Below are 14734 nucleotides of genomic sequence, written 5' to 3' on the forward strand. Positions count from 1 at the left end.
AATTTTGCCCCTATCCTTGGTGCATTTTTGCCATAGCACTCCTCTGTATATGGTGCTGTCCTGGCATGCTTGTCCTGCACTTGTTGTCTGCCTCTATTTTGCACCTTTTACTTCTTTGCCCATGACCTTAGTGCTGTTCTGCCCCTGGTACCTCTCTGCCCCTATTCTTGGAACTTCACTACCCATGTCCTCTGCGCTATTCTGTTCCCAGTACTTCTGTTCCTGTTCTTGGTGCTATTTTGCCCCTAGTACTTCTCTGCCATTGTCCTCTCTGCTGTTTTGCCCCTGCTACTTCTCTTCCCCTGACCTCTGTGCTGTATGGCCCATTATGATTCTCTTCCCCCTCTCTTCCATGTTTTTCATTACCAGTATTTGGTGCTAGTCTGCCCCTGGCACTTCTTTTACCATACTTGGAACCAGTGGTGTCTCCACAAGCGGGGCTGCAGAGCATTCCAAAATACAAATGGGGGATCCACACCAACTGTCAGTTCAAATGCTGCCAAACGTAGATGGCTGGGACTCAATGGCAGTTGGTGTGGCCCCCCTATTTGAATTTTCGACTGTGCTGCAGCCTCACCCCTGGAGCAGCCACTGCTTGGGACTGTTTTGCCCCTGTCTTCCAAACGATTCTGTCCAGTGTCCACTATGCTGTTCTGCCCTTGCCCACCATGCTGTTCTGTCCCTGACACTTCTCTGCTCCTGTCACTGGCTCCTGCTCTGCCCATACTTGCAGACATTCAGCTCCCTCCCTCCTTCCGGGAGGGAGCTGAATGTCTGCATACAGCGGGGGGCGTGGCCGGGCAATGATTAAGTATTGGGGGCAGGGCCCGGGGCGTGACAGTGCGATTGCGGCCCAGCTCCCTCTTCGCAATGCCGAAATTAACGGCAATGTTAAGCAGGGGGTGGGTCCACGAAGACACCATTCAGCGCAAATCGCGTCACTGCCCCCCCGCCGCGCTGCGGGGGTTTCTATCATTACTGTGGAGGGGGGCGGCGTCCGACAGGAGGCTTGTCTGCCTTTCTGGGTGGGACAGGAGGCTCATAGGCCAAATCGGGAGGGTAGGCAAGCCTGGCTCTGCCTCATGTCACCTCCCTGCCCCTGGTGCTTCATTGGCCATGTCTTCATTAGTGTTCTGCAGCTGTCCTCAGTACTGTTCTGTACCTGTCCAATTTCCACTATGAATTTGAGATTTAAAGTACACATTTGTACAGACATGTCTAGACATGTTACAGATAAACTATCAAAAAGTAAAGCAATGTCATAGAGAACAATGCATTATAACAGATACTGCAGCTGTACCTTTCTCACACCCCAAAGCCCTGTGTTTCATGATACATGCTGATCAGATTTAACACAGCAGAAACCCTTCACTTCCATAACTGCTGAAGCAAACGTGTACTCACTAATGTTCTGTATACATGAAATGGTGAAGCATTAGATAGAACAGTTATATACAGGTTTTGGATAGAAACAAATCACAGAGTTTAAAGATGCATTGCCATCTAGTTAAAGAACACTCCTCCCCACCACCTAGAAGTAGACCCTGGTGGAAACCCGTGCAGTTCTGATGGTTCTGTAACACAGGATGGCAAAATATATATTTCTTAACCACCTTTAAAGCTAGATACACACTATCAGATTATCTGTTAAATATAGCTGACTGGAACAAAAATCTGGTAATGTATGGGAGCAAATTACAATCGACCTTTTACTCTCAAACGCTTGAAAATGGACAACATACGGTTGTTCGGACAAATTGGTTAAACAGTAACAATTATCTATGGTGAAAAGGGGCATGACTTCTGGAAAAGAAGACAGTGGTTTGGATGTACAGTATTAGAACATCGTTTGTGTGTATAAGGGGTATGGCCTAAATTAGCCAGGCTTCCAATCAGGAGTGTTGGGAAGAGAAAGGCTTTGCTTCCAAACTTGTGCCCTGCCAGACAACTTGTGCAGAGTGGGTTAGATAGGATAAGAATAATATTTCCTGCACATGACATGAATCGTGCAATTTAAATTAGACTAAATGCAGAACTGAATTGTAAACAAGCAACTGTAGATTGTAAGGGGAATTCCTTTATACCTCCATTAGCAAACTCTGATCCTCTGGCACAAGACAAGACTCCACAGCCAACGCAAACTGCTCCAAGGTCACTGGGAGACACAAAATATTCCTGAATTAATACATGAGGATTTTTTTTAACCAATATAATCACCACTGAATAGCTCTGACAGTGAATATTTCTGCATGTTTCCTTTTTACATTTAAAGAACACATTATTAATAAAAATGAATCATTTTAACCTAACAGCAATGAGAATAAGGAAAATATTGATTAATTATATATGTTAGCAGTGCTAAAAAACATGAACAAATCATTTCAAAATACACTATATGGACAAAAGTATTTGCCCACACCTGTTAATTATTGAATTGAGCTGTTTCCATCAGACCCGTTGTCCCAGGTGTATAAAATCAAGACCTAGCCATGCAGTCTCCATTTGCAAACATTTGTGATACAAAATGGGTCATTCTGAAGAGCTCAGTGACTTCAAGCGTAGTACTGTGATAGGCTGTCACCTTTGCAATAAGATGGTTTGTGAAATTTCATCCCTACTGGATATTCCACGTTCACTGTAAGTGATATTATTAGAAAGTGGACGTGTTTAGGAACAACAGCAACTCAGCCATGAAGCGGAAGACCACGTAAAATCACAGAGCGGGGTCACCGACTGCTATGTCACATGGTGCGTAAAAGTCGCAAATGCTCTGCTGATTCCATAGCTGAAGAGTTCCAAACTACCACTGGCATTAATGTAAGCACAAAAGCTGTGCGGCGGGAGCTTAATGGAATGGGTTTCCATGGCCGAGCAGCTGCATGCAAGCCTCACATCACCAAGTCCAATGGCAAGCATGGGATGGAGTAGTGTAAAGCACACCGACAACGGACTGTGGAGCTGTGAAAATGTGTTCTGTGGAGTGACGAATCACGCTTCTCTGTTTGGCAGATGGGCGAGTCTGGGTTTGCCGGATGTTGGGAGAACGTTACCTGCCTGACTGCATTGTGTCAACTGTGAAGTTTGGCGGAGCAGGGATAATGGTATAGAATTTTATTGAAAAATCAGAAAAAAAACCATACAGAGATAACATGAAAATTTACACATAGTAAAAGAGCATATTTCAAAACTATTCTTAAACAGACTGCACATAAACATAAAATAACCAGCTATACAATCAGTTAATTTGGAGTTGAGCACCGGTATTTCTTTTTGTGTATATATCAATTGTCTCTACAGGTAGCATCTCTAATTATATATATATATATATATATGTTCAGGGTTTTCAGTCTGAGGCCCATTTTCTTTATGAATCCAATCAGTGCTTTGCTTTGCACAACTGGAAAGCCTGAGACACTTTCCACTCAGACTAGCACCCTTACTACATTGGTTTAGAGCATGAAGTCTGGCATAGTAATATGCACACCAGTCAGAGGCACAATATAGGTAAGTCCTGCAAATATTTAGACTGTGTAGTACAGCTTTGGTTCATTTTTGGGACGTGGGTCCCCCTGGATTGTTTTGGTTGATCTGCCTCAGTGCACCGCAGTATAACACATTTTTCCTTCAACACATTTTAACTCTTCACTGTTTGTTTTTTATATATGTATTTCACTTTTTTATTTTTATTCTTTATATGCAGCAGTGGCTGCTCTTAACTATTTCTTTTACACTTCACCTTTCTTATTAGAGCGGTGTCTTGGGGTGGCTTAGCTGGGCTAGTTTGGGGGTGTCTTGCGCTCTGGATTTGAACCCTAGTATGTTAGGGACCTACCCGACAGAGGTTACCCGGATGTGGTGGGTAGGCCCATAACCTTGGCCAAGATTATGCCAAAAAACCTCTATTCAGTGCAAAAATTTATTTATTTATTTATATACAATCAGTTAATTTGCAGTTGAGCCCCTGTATTTATTTTTGTGTATATGTCAATTGTCTCCACAGATAGCACCTCCAATTATATATATATATGTTCAGGGTGTGCAGTCTGAGGCCCATTTTCTATAGTATAACAGATATTTATAGAGAAAAAATGGGGATGAGGTTGTGAGGACCTTTTGAGAGGGAATCAAACTAAAAAAAAAAGAGAAAGCGAAGAATAATAAACCCCAAAGGTGATTAGAGGGTTAAAGTACAGAGCTGCAAATGGTTTTATACAGATAGTCTTCAAAAAGTCAGAGACGTAGAAGGAAAGAATAAAAAAAATCTAAAAATGGATAAATAAATGACTAAAATAAAATAAGTAGAAAATATAAAGTTAGCATAACTGGAGCGAGCTGGAGGAGATGAATAAAGGAGTCTATAAAGCAAGAGAGGGAGGGGAGAAGAAGGAATAACAGAAATGAAAAGTAGAAAGTGTAGGGGCCGAGAGATCAGGAGAGACCAGAGAGGGAAACACCTTGAGACATGTGCCATGGTGACCATACTGCATACAACTTATCCACTGAGTTGTTTTGTAGGCTTGTTATATATCCCATTTTGGCCACAAACCAAGTGCGGGTGTGTTTGCTTCCAAGATTCAGCAATCTGATGTTTAGCAGCACAGGAAATATGCAAAATTAATTTAGTGAAGGGCAGTCTTAATTCTTCAGCATACGAAGACATTTTGGACAATGCTATGCTACCAACTTTGTGGCAACAGTTTGGGGAAGGCCCTTATCTTTTCCAACATGACTGTGCCCCAGTGCACAAATCAAGGACTATAAAGACATGGTTTGATGAGTTCAGTGTGGAAGAACTTGACTGGCCCGCACAGAGCCTTGACCTCAACTCAATCGAGCACCTTTGGGATGAACTGGAACGGAGATTGCGAGCCAGGCCTTCTTGTCCAACATCAGTGCTTGACCTCATAAATGCTCTACAGAATGAATGGGCACAAATTCCCACAGAAACATTCTAATGCTGGCCATACACTAGTACGACCAGCATAAGATAAGATTCATCTTACGATTTCCCTTGAACTCCCCGGCAGCTCCCTGGCAGTCCCGAACGCACTCTGGACACACGATGTACATACGATCTCACCTTACGATCGATTGTGTGCCTGCTGAAAAACTGATCATTCTTCAAAATGTCACTGAAATGACAGCGGTCGGACGCACGATTACATCGCATGGTGAAAAACATGCCACGTTCAGCATACGAACATGATGGATCATATGGGCTGCACATCTGATCATATGATATGTTTTAGGAGCTGCAGGACCGCGCTTCGGTTCGTATCCTACTTAAAAAATACACGATTTCTACACGATTCATCTTACCAAGCGTGGAAAATCGGGCAATCGGCCCTAAATCGTGCTAATGTATGGCCAGCATAACATGTTGTGGAAAGCCTATAGCTGCAAAAGAGGGACCAACTCATATTAAAGTATATTACAGTCTCTGTTGGTGTAATGGTCAGGCATCTGAATACTTTGGCCCTGATTCAGAGCCGGACGCTCTGACAGAGCGCTCGCTCTGAATCAGGGCCGTCCCTGCTCCTTTTTGGAGCGGCCTCCTAGCCGCTCGCATAGCTGTGGGTGACCACCCACAGCTATAGCGAGCGGCCAAAATGATGGTCGCGATGGTCAAGGCCATCGGGTTTGCGACGAGACCGTGTGGCAGGGTCTCGCTGCCGCAAGCCCAGGAGTGCTTTTGGCTCTATAAGAGCCAAAAGCACTCCCACTGACATCACTAGTGATGTCAGTGGGGCCAGACCCAGATGGTAGGCGTTCCCATGGGAACGCCACCGTCTGGGCTATCACGCCCCCGGCACGCCCACCAAAGGGGTCGTGCTGTCAATCACCATCGACAGCCCCCTTTGGTGCGAGACCCTTAACGACGGCTTGGCCGTCGTTATTCGGGTCTCGCGCATGCGCACGACGGAGGCGCCTCCGTCGTGTGCATGTGCACTTGGGCACCATCGACCCGCTTGCGAGCGCTCAGCGCTCGCGAGCGGGTCAGAATCAGGCCCTTTGTCCATATAGTGTATTTTACAAGCTGTGGTGCAATGATAAAACAAAGAAGTTCAAGAGTGATGCAGAAAGAAATAATTTTTAACATTGCTCAAACATGTAAATGTACAGATATTCCAAGCACCCAATAGGCAATTATTTTGTATTAAGGCCCCTATACATCAGAGATTGATTTAAGCAATCGTGCAATTTGCAATCGATTGTGTATAAAAATCTTTCCCTTTTTCAATCGATTGCAGATTGCAGAATTGCCACAATCGATTGAAAAAGGGAAAGTTTTTTATACACAATCGATTGCAAATTGCACGATTACTGCAATCAATCTCTGATGTATGGGGGCCTTTAGTCTAATGCAAGTTTCTGTGTCCTCCCAACACCTGAACCTTAAATACAGAATAAACCTCCCAAAGGGTTGCTATGTGCATCACAGTAATGGAGGCAGTTTATATACTGTATTTAGGAAAGTTCTGTAACAAGCCACAAAAAAAAAAAAAAAAGACGATAATGAAGCGAAAAACTTTTATTTGCTCACTTAGACTTGCAGTCTTGTTTATGTCTTCAATAAATAGGCCACAAAAACTTGACTTGATGATTGATATGCTGCTGGTGTTTGGGGGGCAGCGAAGCCAGTGGCTGCGTCCTTAGACGCAGCTTCACTGGCCCCGGCAGTGCGATTTTCCCGGACCTTTTACCTGAGGGTTACTCAGATGGTTACGCAGTTGATTTGAAGCTGCGTCCTTGGACACAGTAGCAGATCACAGAAACTGGCAGGAGTCTTTTTACTTGAAAAAGACGCAGCGGCTGTTCTATAGCGTCTATCCCTAAATCAGGCCCACAGCTGAAAACCCTTGAAATTATGTTCCCATAGATATTCGTTATTGTAAAATGTCACAACAACAATTATCCTCCATCAGATGAAATGCTATTGGAAAATATTGTACAACTTTATTTAAACCAATGGTATGTGACACTTATCTGATACTCTGAGCATATTCACAGATATTAAGCAGTGATTATAGCTGCTCTTTTGCCTCATAATCAGCAGAAAATGCTTGAGTTTAGAATTGTGATCTTTAGCAGTGAGAAATCACTACTGGGCAAGATTTACTAAGTAGCAACTTTGTAGGCACTTTCAACCTTTCTGTATCCGTAGTGGATCAATGGCTGGTTTTGGATCAAAATCTGTACTGGCTATGGGGTACACAGCATGGGGTCTCCCCATCATAGTGCCAACCAGCTCTCGGGATTGGGCGCACAAAAAGAGTTCCGATCACTTGGTCGATAGTTACTATGTGAATCGACATTAGAACATAGACACTGTTTAACATGTCGACAGGCGCCATGTTGATATCCCCAGGATGTTTAAATATTCACAATGTTGACATCTGAAATGTCGATATTCTCAGAATGCCGACAGTTAGGCGTTACCGGGAGGTCTTAGGGTTAGGCTGCGGAGTGAGGCTAGGGTCAGGCTGCAGCATGGGTGGGTTGGTAAGGGTAAAATATTCACCAAAACACTGCTCCGTCAGACATCACCACCGGAACTGCTGGTTATATGGTAGTTGGGACCCAGAAGACAACACTGGAGCCACCGCTAAAGCCATCCATGTAGACATATGATGCCAACATGGTCACTGTCACCACAATGGCTTTGAAATGAAACAAACAAGATGTGATTTAACTGCAGACTTTCAGATTTAATTTGAGGGTAATTACATCTAAATCGGGTGAACGGTCTAGGAATTACAACAGTTTCAATATGTGCCTCCCACTTTTTAAGGGACCAAAAGTAATGGGACTATCAACTCAAAAGCTATTTTATGGACAGGTGTGGGCTATTCCCTCGTTATTTCATTATCAATTAAGCAGGTAAAAGGTCTGGAGTTGATTCTAGGTGTGACATTTGCATTTGGAATCAGTTGCTGTCGACTCTCAATATGAGATCCAAAGAGCTGTCACTATCAGTGAAGCAAGCCATCATTAGGCTGAAAAATCAAAACAAACCGATCAGAGAGATAGCAAAAACATTAGGTGTGGCCAAATCAACTGTTTGGAACATTCTTAAAAAGAAAGAACGCACCGGAGAGCTCAGCAACACCAAAAGACCCGGAAGACCATGGAAAACAACTGTGGTGGATGACAAAATAATTATTTCTCTGGTGAAGAAAAACCCCTTCATGACAGTTGGCCAAATCAAGAACACTCTCCAGGAGGTAGATGTATATGTGTCAAAGTCAACAATGAAGAGAAGAGTTCACAAGAGTGAATATAGAGGGTTCACCACAAGATGCAAACCATTGGTGAGCCACAAAAACAGGAAGACCAGATTAGTTTGCCAAACAACATCTAAAAAAGCCATTACAGTTCTGGAACAACATCCTATGGACAGATGAGACAAAGATCAACTTGTACCAGAGTGATGGGAAGAGAAGGAAAGGAACTGCTCATAATCCAAAACATACCACCTCATCAGTGAAGCATGGTGGTGGTAGTGTCATGGCGTGGGCATGTATGGCTGCCAATGGAACTGGTTCCCTTGTATTTATTGATGATGTGACTGCTGACAAAAGCAGAAGAATGAATTCTGAAGTGTTTCCGGCAATATTATATGCTCATATTCAGTCAAATGCTTCAGAACTCATTGGATGGTGCTTCACAGTGCAGATGGACAATGACCCGAAGCATACTGCAAAAGCAACCAAAGAGTTTTTTAAGGCTAAAAAGTGGAATGTTATGCAATGGCCAAGTCAATGCCCTGACCTGAATCCGATTGAGCATGCATTTCACTTGATGAAGACAAAACTGAAGGGAAAATGCCCCAAGAACAAGCAGGAACTGAAGACATTTGCAGTAGAGGCCTGGCAGAGCATCACCAGGGATGAAACCCAGCGTCTGGTGATGTCTATGTTTCAGGCTGTAATTGCCTGCAAAGGATTTGCAACAAAGTATTAAAAAGTGAATGTTAGATTTAGGATTGTTTAGTTTGTCCCATTACTTTTGGCCCCTTAAAAAGTGGGAGGCACATATAGAAACCGTTGTAATTCCTACACCGTTCACCTGATTTGGATGTAATTACCTTCAAATTAAATCTGAAAGTCTGCAGTTAAATCACATCTTGTTTGTTTCATTTCAAAGCCATTGTGGTGGTGAATAGAGGCCAAAATCTGAAAATTCTGTCAATGTCCCAATATTTATGGACCTGAATGTATTTTTTACTGCACGCAACAGGTCCCTATTATGCCCAATTTGAATGGCTTCCAGGGCATGCTGGCAATTGTGACAGCATGCCCTGGTACCTGCAGTGTACCTGTGAAATGCTAGACACATGAATGTATTATTTTATTGAATAAATAGTTCCCTAGATCCATGTAGAAATCATGTCCTGGCTTGGCAAAAACCTTTTTCATGTGTGGTAGTGCAGCTAAAGCACAGTTATCTATACAAATAAATATTTCATAGCTTCACGACAATGGGGGGTATTCAATTAGGCTGCGAAAAGCCGTTATCGGCGATAATTTATCGCAGATGATGTCATTTTCGCCTGTTTCACTTATCCCCATATTCAATTTCAAAGACTTTTCGCAGGTGTGAACAGTCTTTGTTAAAAAACAGGGATAAAGCTGCATACACACACAATGATTTAGTTAATGAACGATTTTAGTAAACGATTTTCTCCCTTGAAAAAATCAACTAAAATCGTTTACTAAAGTTGTTCATTTACCATGTTCATTTAAATGTAATGAACGATTTTTTAGAACTACAAACGATTTTTGCATATTCCCTTACTGAAAATCTTTGAGTTGACAAGTCTGGCTGAACTACAAACTACAAACGTGTACGCACATGAACGAAAATCGTTCATCGTTTGACTCAGAAAGTGAACGATTTTTTCAAACGATTATCGTTAAACGATATCGTTTAACAATAATCGTTCAAAAAAATCGTTGTGTGTGTATGCACCTTAATGGAGCATACACACGGTCAGATTTGTCACCTTAATGGAGCATACACATGGTCAGATTTATCAGATGAACGATTTGAACGATTTTACCAAAGTTTTAAACGATTTGAACGATTTTTGACTGCATTAAAATGTATGGAATCGTCCAAGTCTGACTGCAAACACATCAGATGTCAGATATCGTTATCTGACAAACGGGAAAGCGCATCGTTCATCGTCCATCGTTCAGGCATGTCAGATATGTCAGATATGAACAACTGAACGATTTTTAAATCGTTATCGTTCAGATCTGAAGGAAAAATCTGACCGTGTGTATGCACCATTGGTATTCACCATGTTATACATGGCGAATAAAAATTGCAGAATTGGGATTTAGGGGTGCAGGCTTAAAAAAATAGCCTGCAGCCCTGGGAGTGTCCCCTAAAAGTAATCTGTTTTAAAAAAAAATAAAAAAAAATTATTCAGGACACCCCAAAAAATGTACTTTCATTTTGGGGTTGAAAAAAACAAATATAGGGGAACAAAGTTTTAAACTAGCGAAATGAATTCAGGGGGGGTTCCCATGTATGCGGCAGGTGTTTTCTAGAATGCGGGTGGTAGCGGCAGGTGCATTTTTTAAGAATTAAAAAATATATTTTAGGGTACCCCAAATTTGATGGGAATAGTTATTTAAAAAAAAAAAAGAAAAAGATAAATGTTCTTCTTCACCCCTTCTTCACAGGTGCATTTATGCACGTGCCACACCTATTTGAAAACCCTGACAACCTTCTGCAGGCCAAAACGGGGGTACCCATAGTGATCCCCCATGTCAGGACATCTTTAGGGGAGGGTCCCAGGATGATTTCTCGAATATTCCCTGGACTTTTCCATACTCACCTTTCCGCCGAGTCTCGTTTTCGCTGGGTCCAAATTGAATACTGAGATAAAGCGGGTACGCAATCCAATACTGTATCCCAGAAAAAACAATGACGATGGCGAAAAGTCCAACCTCAGACTTTTCGTCTCAAATTGAATACCCCCCCAATATGGTATTATACCAGAAGGATAGAGTCAGCCTAGTAAAATAACTTTTATATGTTTATGACACACAAATATTGTTAATGCCAAATTAATTATAATATAGATTCCAATTAAATGAACATGGTACCTGAAGTGGAAATGTTCAGAATTAATTCATATTACTGCCTCCGATCACATTAAAGAAAATGTGTCACTGTATATATTTTGTTGTACTTTTATTAGAAAGTTTGTCATTGGACATTGTGTTTGTTATAGACAGAGTAACTTGGGGCCTGATTCAGAGCCGCTCATAAGCGGCCGCTCGTTCGTTCTGAGCGATGTTTGCCCAACTGCGCATGCGTACGGATCGTAGTACGCATGCGCGAACCAGTCAGTGCGGCCGAAAATCGTTTGTTCGCTAAATAGCGAATGCCTGCTATTTTGAGTGACAGGAGGAGGCGTATGTGGGTGGTAACAGGGGAAGGTGCTTGAAAACGGGGAGTGGAGATCCGAACGCAGGCGTGCTTAAAGGTCAAAACGGGCGTTTTAAGGGTGTGCATAATTAAAACAGCAGCGTCATTGACCACGTCACTGGGTTATTTTATAGTCAGAACTGCTCGCAAGATTGAATAGCCACCCCTTTTTACTGAACGAGTGAGCGCAAATAACGTCCGGCTCTGAATGAGGTCCATGGTTCACAATTGTTTGTGGCATTATATTCGCTATGTTATTTGAGAATATCTTTCTTGCTCACTATCCCTAAACCAGAGTACACAATTACTGTGCAGCTGGATTACTGATACCACAGTCCCTACACAGTAAGCGAGGTTATAAAAGCAGTATAATGTAGTAGCAGATGAAGCAGGAAGTGATAGAGTATATAAATAAATATTATGAATTTATTTTTTTGCCCTTTGACAATTTATTGCAGGGAAAATATGTAGAAAACAAATACTGAGAATGCTGTCTAAGGGAAGGAAGGCCAATATGCAATTATTCAGGAAGTGCAAATAGCCTTATTTATAGAAACTAGAGAAAAAAAAAGTTTTTAGCAGTCAGATTAATACAAGTAAAAGAATGATTGCTATCAGCTTTGCATCGGTCAAAGCCAGATATACTTCATCAGATTTATAAGCAGACAATCCTTGGATTGTCATATGAAGTGGCATAACACACTACGTCCTTCATTTAAGGCCCCCATACATCAGCAATCGATTGTGGCAATCCTGCAATTTGCAATCGATTCTGTATAAATATCTGCAATGTATGGGCTTCACAGATCGCAGATTGCAACCAAAAAGTGATTGGAATTGGTAAATCAGATTGTCCAACATGTTGGATTTCACAGATGGATTGGGGCTGTAAATTGCTAGTGTATCGGCATGATCAGCAGATTTGCAGACAGTAATACCCCTTTTACACCAACCGAATAACCCGGGTTATTGCCGGGTCGACCCGGGTCGATGCTCTGTGTGAACGGCTCCCAGAAAAATTTCCCGGGTTGATTTACCTGGGAATCTTACTCGGGTTGAGAGCAGGGTTGAACACGGGTTGTTCCCGTGTCATGCGGCAGTGTGAACGGGTGCTACCCTGCTTATTTGACCCGGCTAGCTCTGAAAGATGCTGATTGGAGCTTCTGGGGCACTGGCAGATGATGTAATTTGTCAGTGCCCTGCAGAGAGATGCACATGAAGCCATCGCTTGCCTGCCTAACCTCCTGCACCACAGCAGCCTGACCAGCAGCCACAAAAGCAGGCAGGCACATAGCCTGCCATAGCCAGAACTGCAGCCTGCACCACAGCCTGACCAGCATCCACAAACGCAGGCTGATACACAGCCTGCCACAGCCAGAACAGCAACCTGCACCACAGCCTGACCAACAGCCACAAACGCAGGCTGATACACAGCCAGAACAGCAACCTGTAGCAATGCTGTAATCAGTCCCCACCCCTCTCTTTTGTTGCCTTTTGTGACCATCTTTGTCAGACTTTAAAACAGACCATTTTTAATGACTTCTATAGAGAAAAGCAGGGATTACCCGGGTTCAGTGTGAACGGGGCAAACCCGGGAATAACCCGGGTCAAGTTGCAGTGTAAACGGGTCTGAAGCCGAGTTCGACCCGGGATTGACCAGTGCTCAAATTCCAGGGTCGGACCCAGGATTTTGGTGTAAAAGGGGTATTAATGGGTCTGACCTGGGTCTGACCAGGGTTGGAACCATGTCCAAAACCCAGGTCGGACCTGGGTTTTTGGTGGAAAAGAGGTATTACTAGTAAAATGATGGGCCTTTCAAGATTGGCAGATCTGTGTTTGCTGCAATCGATCTGCAAATCACTGAAACAGATCTGTAATGTATGGGCGCAGATTGCTAGATTGGGAAATCCTAAAATCGGGCAATAAATCTTCAAATTGTTCAATTGTGGTTTTCAGATTGCTGATGTATGGGGGCCTTTAGATTAGGAACTAATCCAGCTAAAGTATGCACATGTTGCATTAAGGCCCCCATACATCAGCAATCTGAAAACCACAATTGAACAATTTGAAGATTTATTGCCCGATCTTAGGATTTCCCAATCGAGCAATCTGCGCCCATACATTACAGATCTTTTTCAGTGATTTGCAGATCGATTGCAGAAAACACAGGTCGGACAATCTTGAAAGGCCCATCAATTTACTGGTAACGGTCTGCAAATCTGCTGATCATGGCCATACACTAGCAATCTACAGCCCCAATTAATCTGTGAAATCCAACATGTTGAACAATCAGATTTAACAATTCCAATCACTTTTTGGTTGCAATTTGTGATCTGTGAAGCCCATACATTGCAGATTTTTATACACAATCGATTGCAAATTGCACGATTGCTGCAATCCATCTCTGATGTATGGGGGCCTTTAGAAATGCAATTTGCACAGCTGAATTTGTCACTTAATGGCACTCTAATTGCTTAGATTCACCTGCTCAGCATTAATAAATTAAAATGATTTTCATATGTCAATGTGAAAAAATAAGGTGACACAGGTTTGATATGTATCAAATCTTGTCTACCACCTAGTAAAAGATGGAAGTGCAGGTGCTCCCCATCATATATATGTAGCTGTTTTTCAGTGGGCTCTGGCGCTTCTGTAAAACAGAACTAAAAAATCAACTAATGGCCCCCATACATTAGCAACGTATTGTCGCACTTCCTCGATCCCCAGACGACTAGGTCGTGGCATGTTAGATTTCCCTGAAAGATCACAGACTACTGTCCATTCCCTACCACATTTTTTAATTAAGAGAGTTGTTTTATAAAAATAAAGTGGGCTCACAGTGGAGTAAAAAATTATAAAATATTGGTGTCAATTTTAAATAAATTTTGGTTTAAAACTTTTATAAAGTGCAAGACACCCATGGCATATTTTGATTCAATTACATATTTAAATACATTTTAAAAATATGTTTTCATTTTAATTGAATTAGAGCCCCTCCAGCGTCAATTTCTGATCTGTTTTTGTGGAGAAAGAAAAAATTGCCAGTTAAGTGGTAAAGGAGGATCAATTCCAAAAATGCCTGATATCAGCAACATATCAACTTTGAATTAATACAATGTCTAAAGAAAAAAGATATCTACTGTATGACCTGAATAAGAAAGAACAAAATCTTGAGATAAAAAAAGGCACCCAGAAAGTTATTCTTAAAGGTGCATACACACGTAACGGCTTTTTTAACGATTTAACTATAACGACGTCGTTATCATTCAATCATTGAAAAAATCGTTCA

At 42.2% G+C, this 14734-nt stretch overlaps 1 protein-coding gene across 2 annotated transcripts in view; it reads right to left on the bottom strand.

Annotated features, from left to right (window-relative positions):
* Positions 1–14734, bottom strand: part of ACOXL (acyl-CoA oxidase like) — a 549975-nt gene that overhangs the window by 122686 nt on the left and 412555 nt on the right. The window contains exon 17 of one of the 2 annotated variants that reach the window (XM_088477381.1): positions 2085–2155. The exons of the other annotated variant lie outside the window; for it this stretch is intronic. Within the exon in view, the coding sequence (XP_088333507.1) occupies positions 2085–2155 (71 nt within the window). The remainder of the gene's footprint in view (positions 1–2084; positions 2156–14734) is intronic. 2 annotated transcript variants of the gene reach the window in all.

Source organism: Taudactylus pleione, unplaced genomic scaffold (assembly GCF_031769625.1).
Source record: "Taudactylus pleione unplaced genomic scaffold, aTauple2 ptg000201l, whole genome shotgun sequence".
NCBI classification, from domain to species: Eukaryota; Metazoa; Chordata; class Amphibia; order Anura; family Myobatrachidae; genus Taudactylus; species Taudactylus pleione.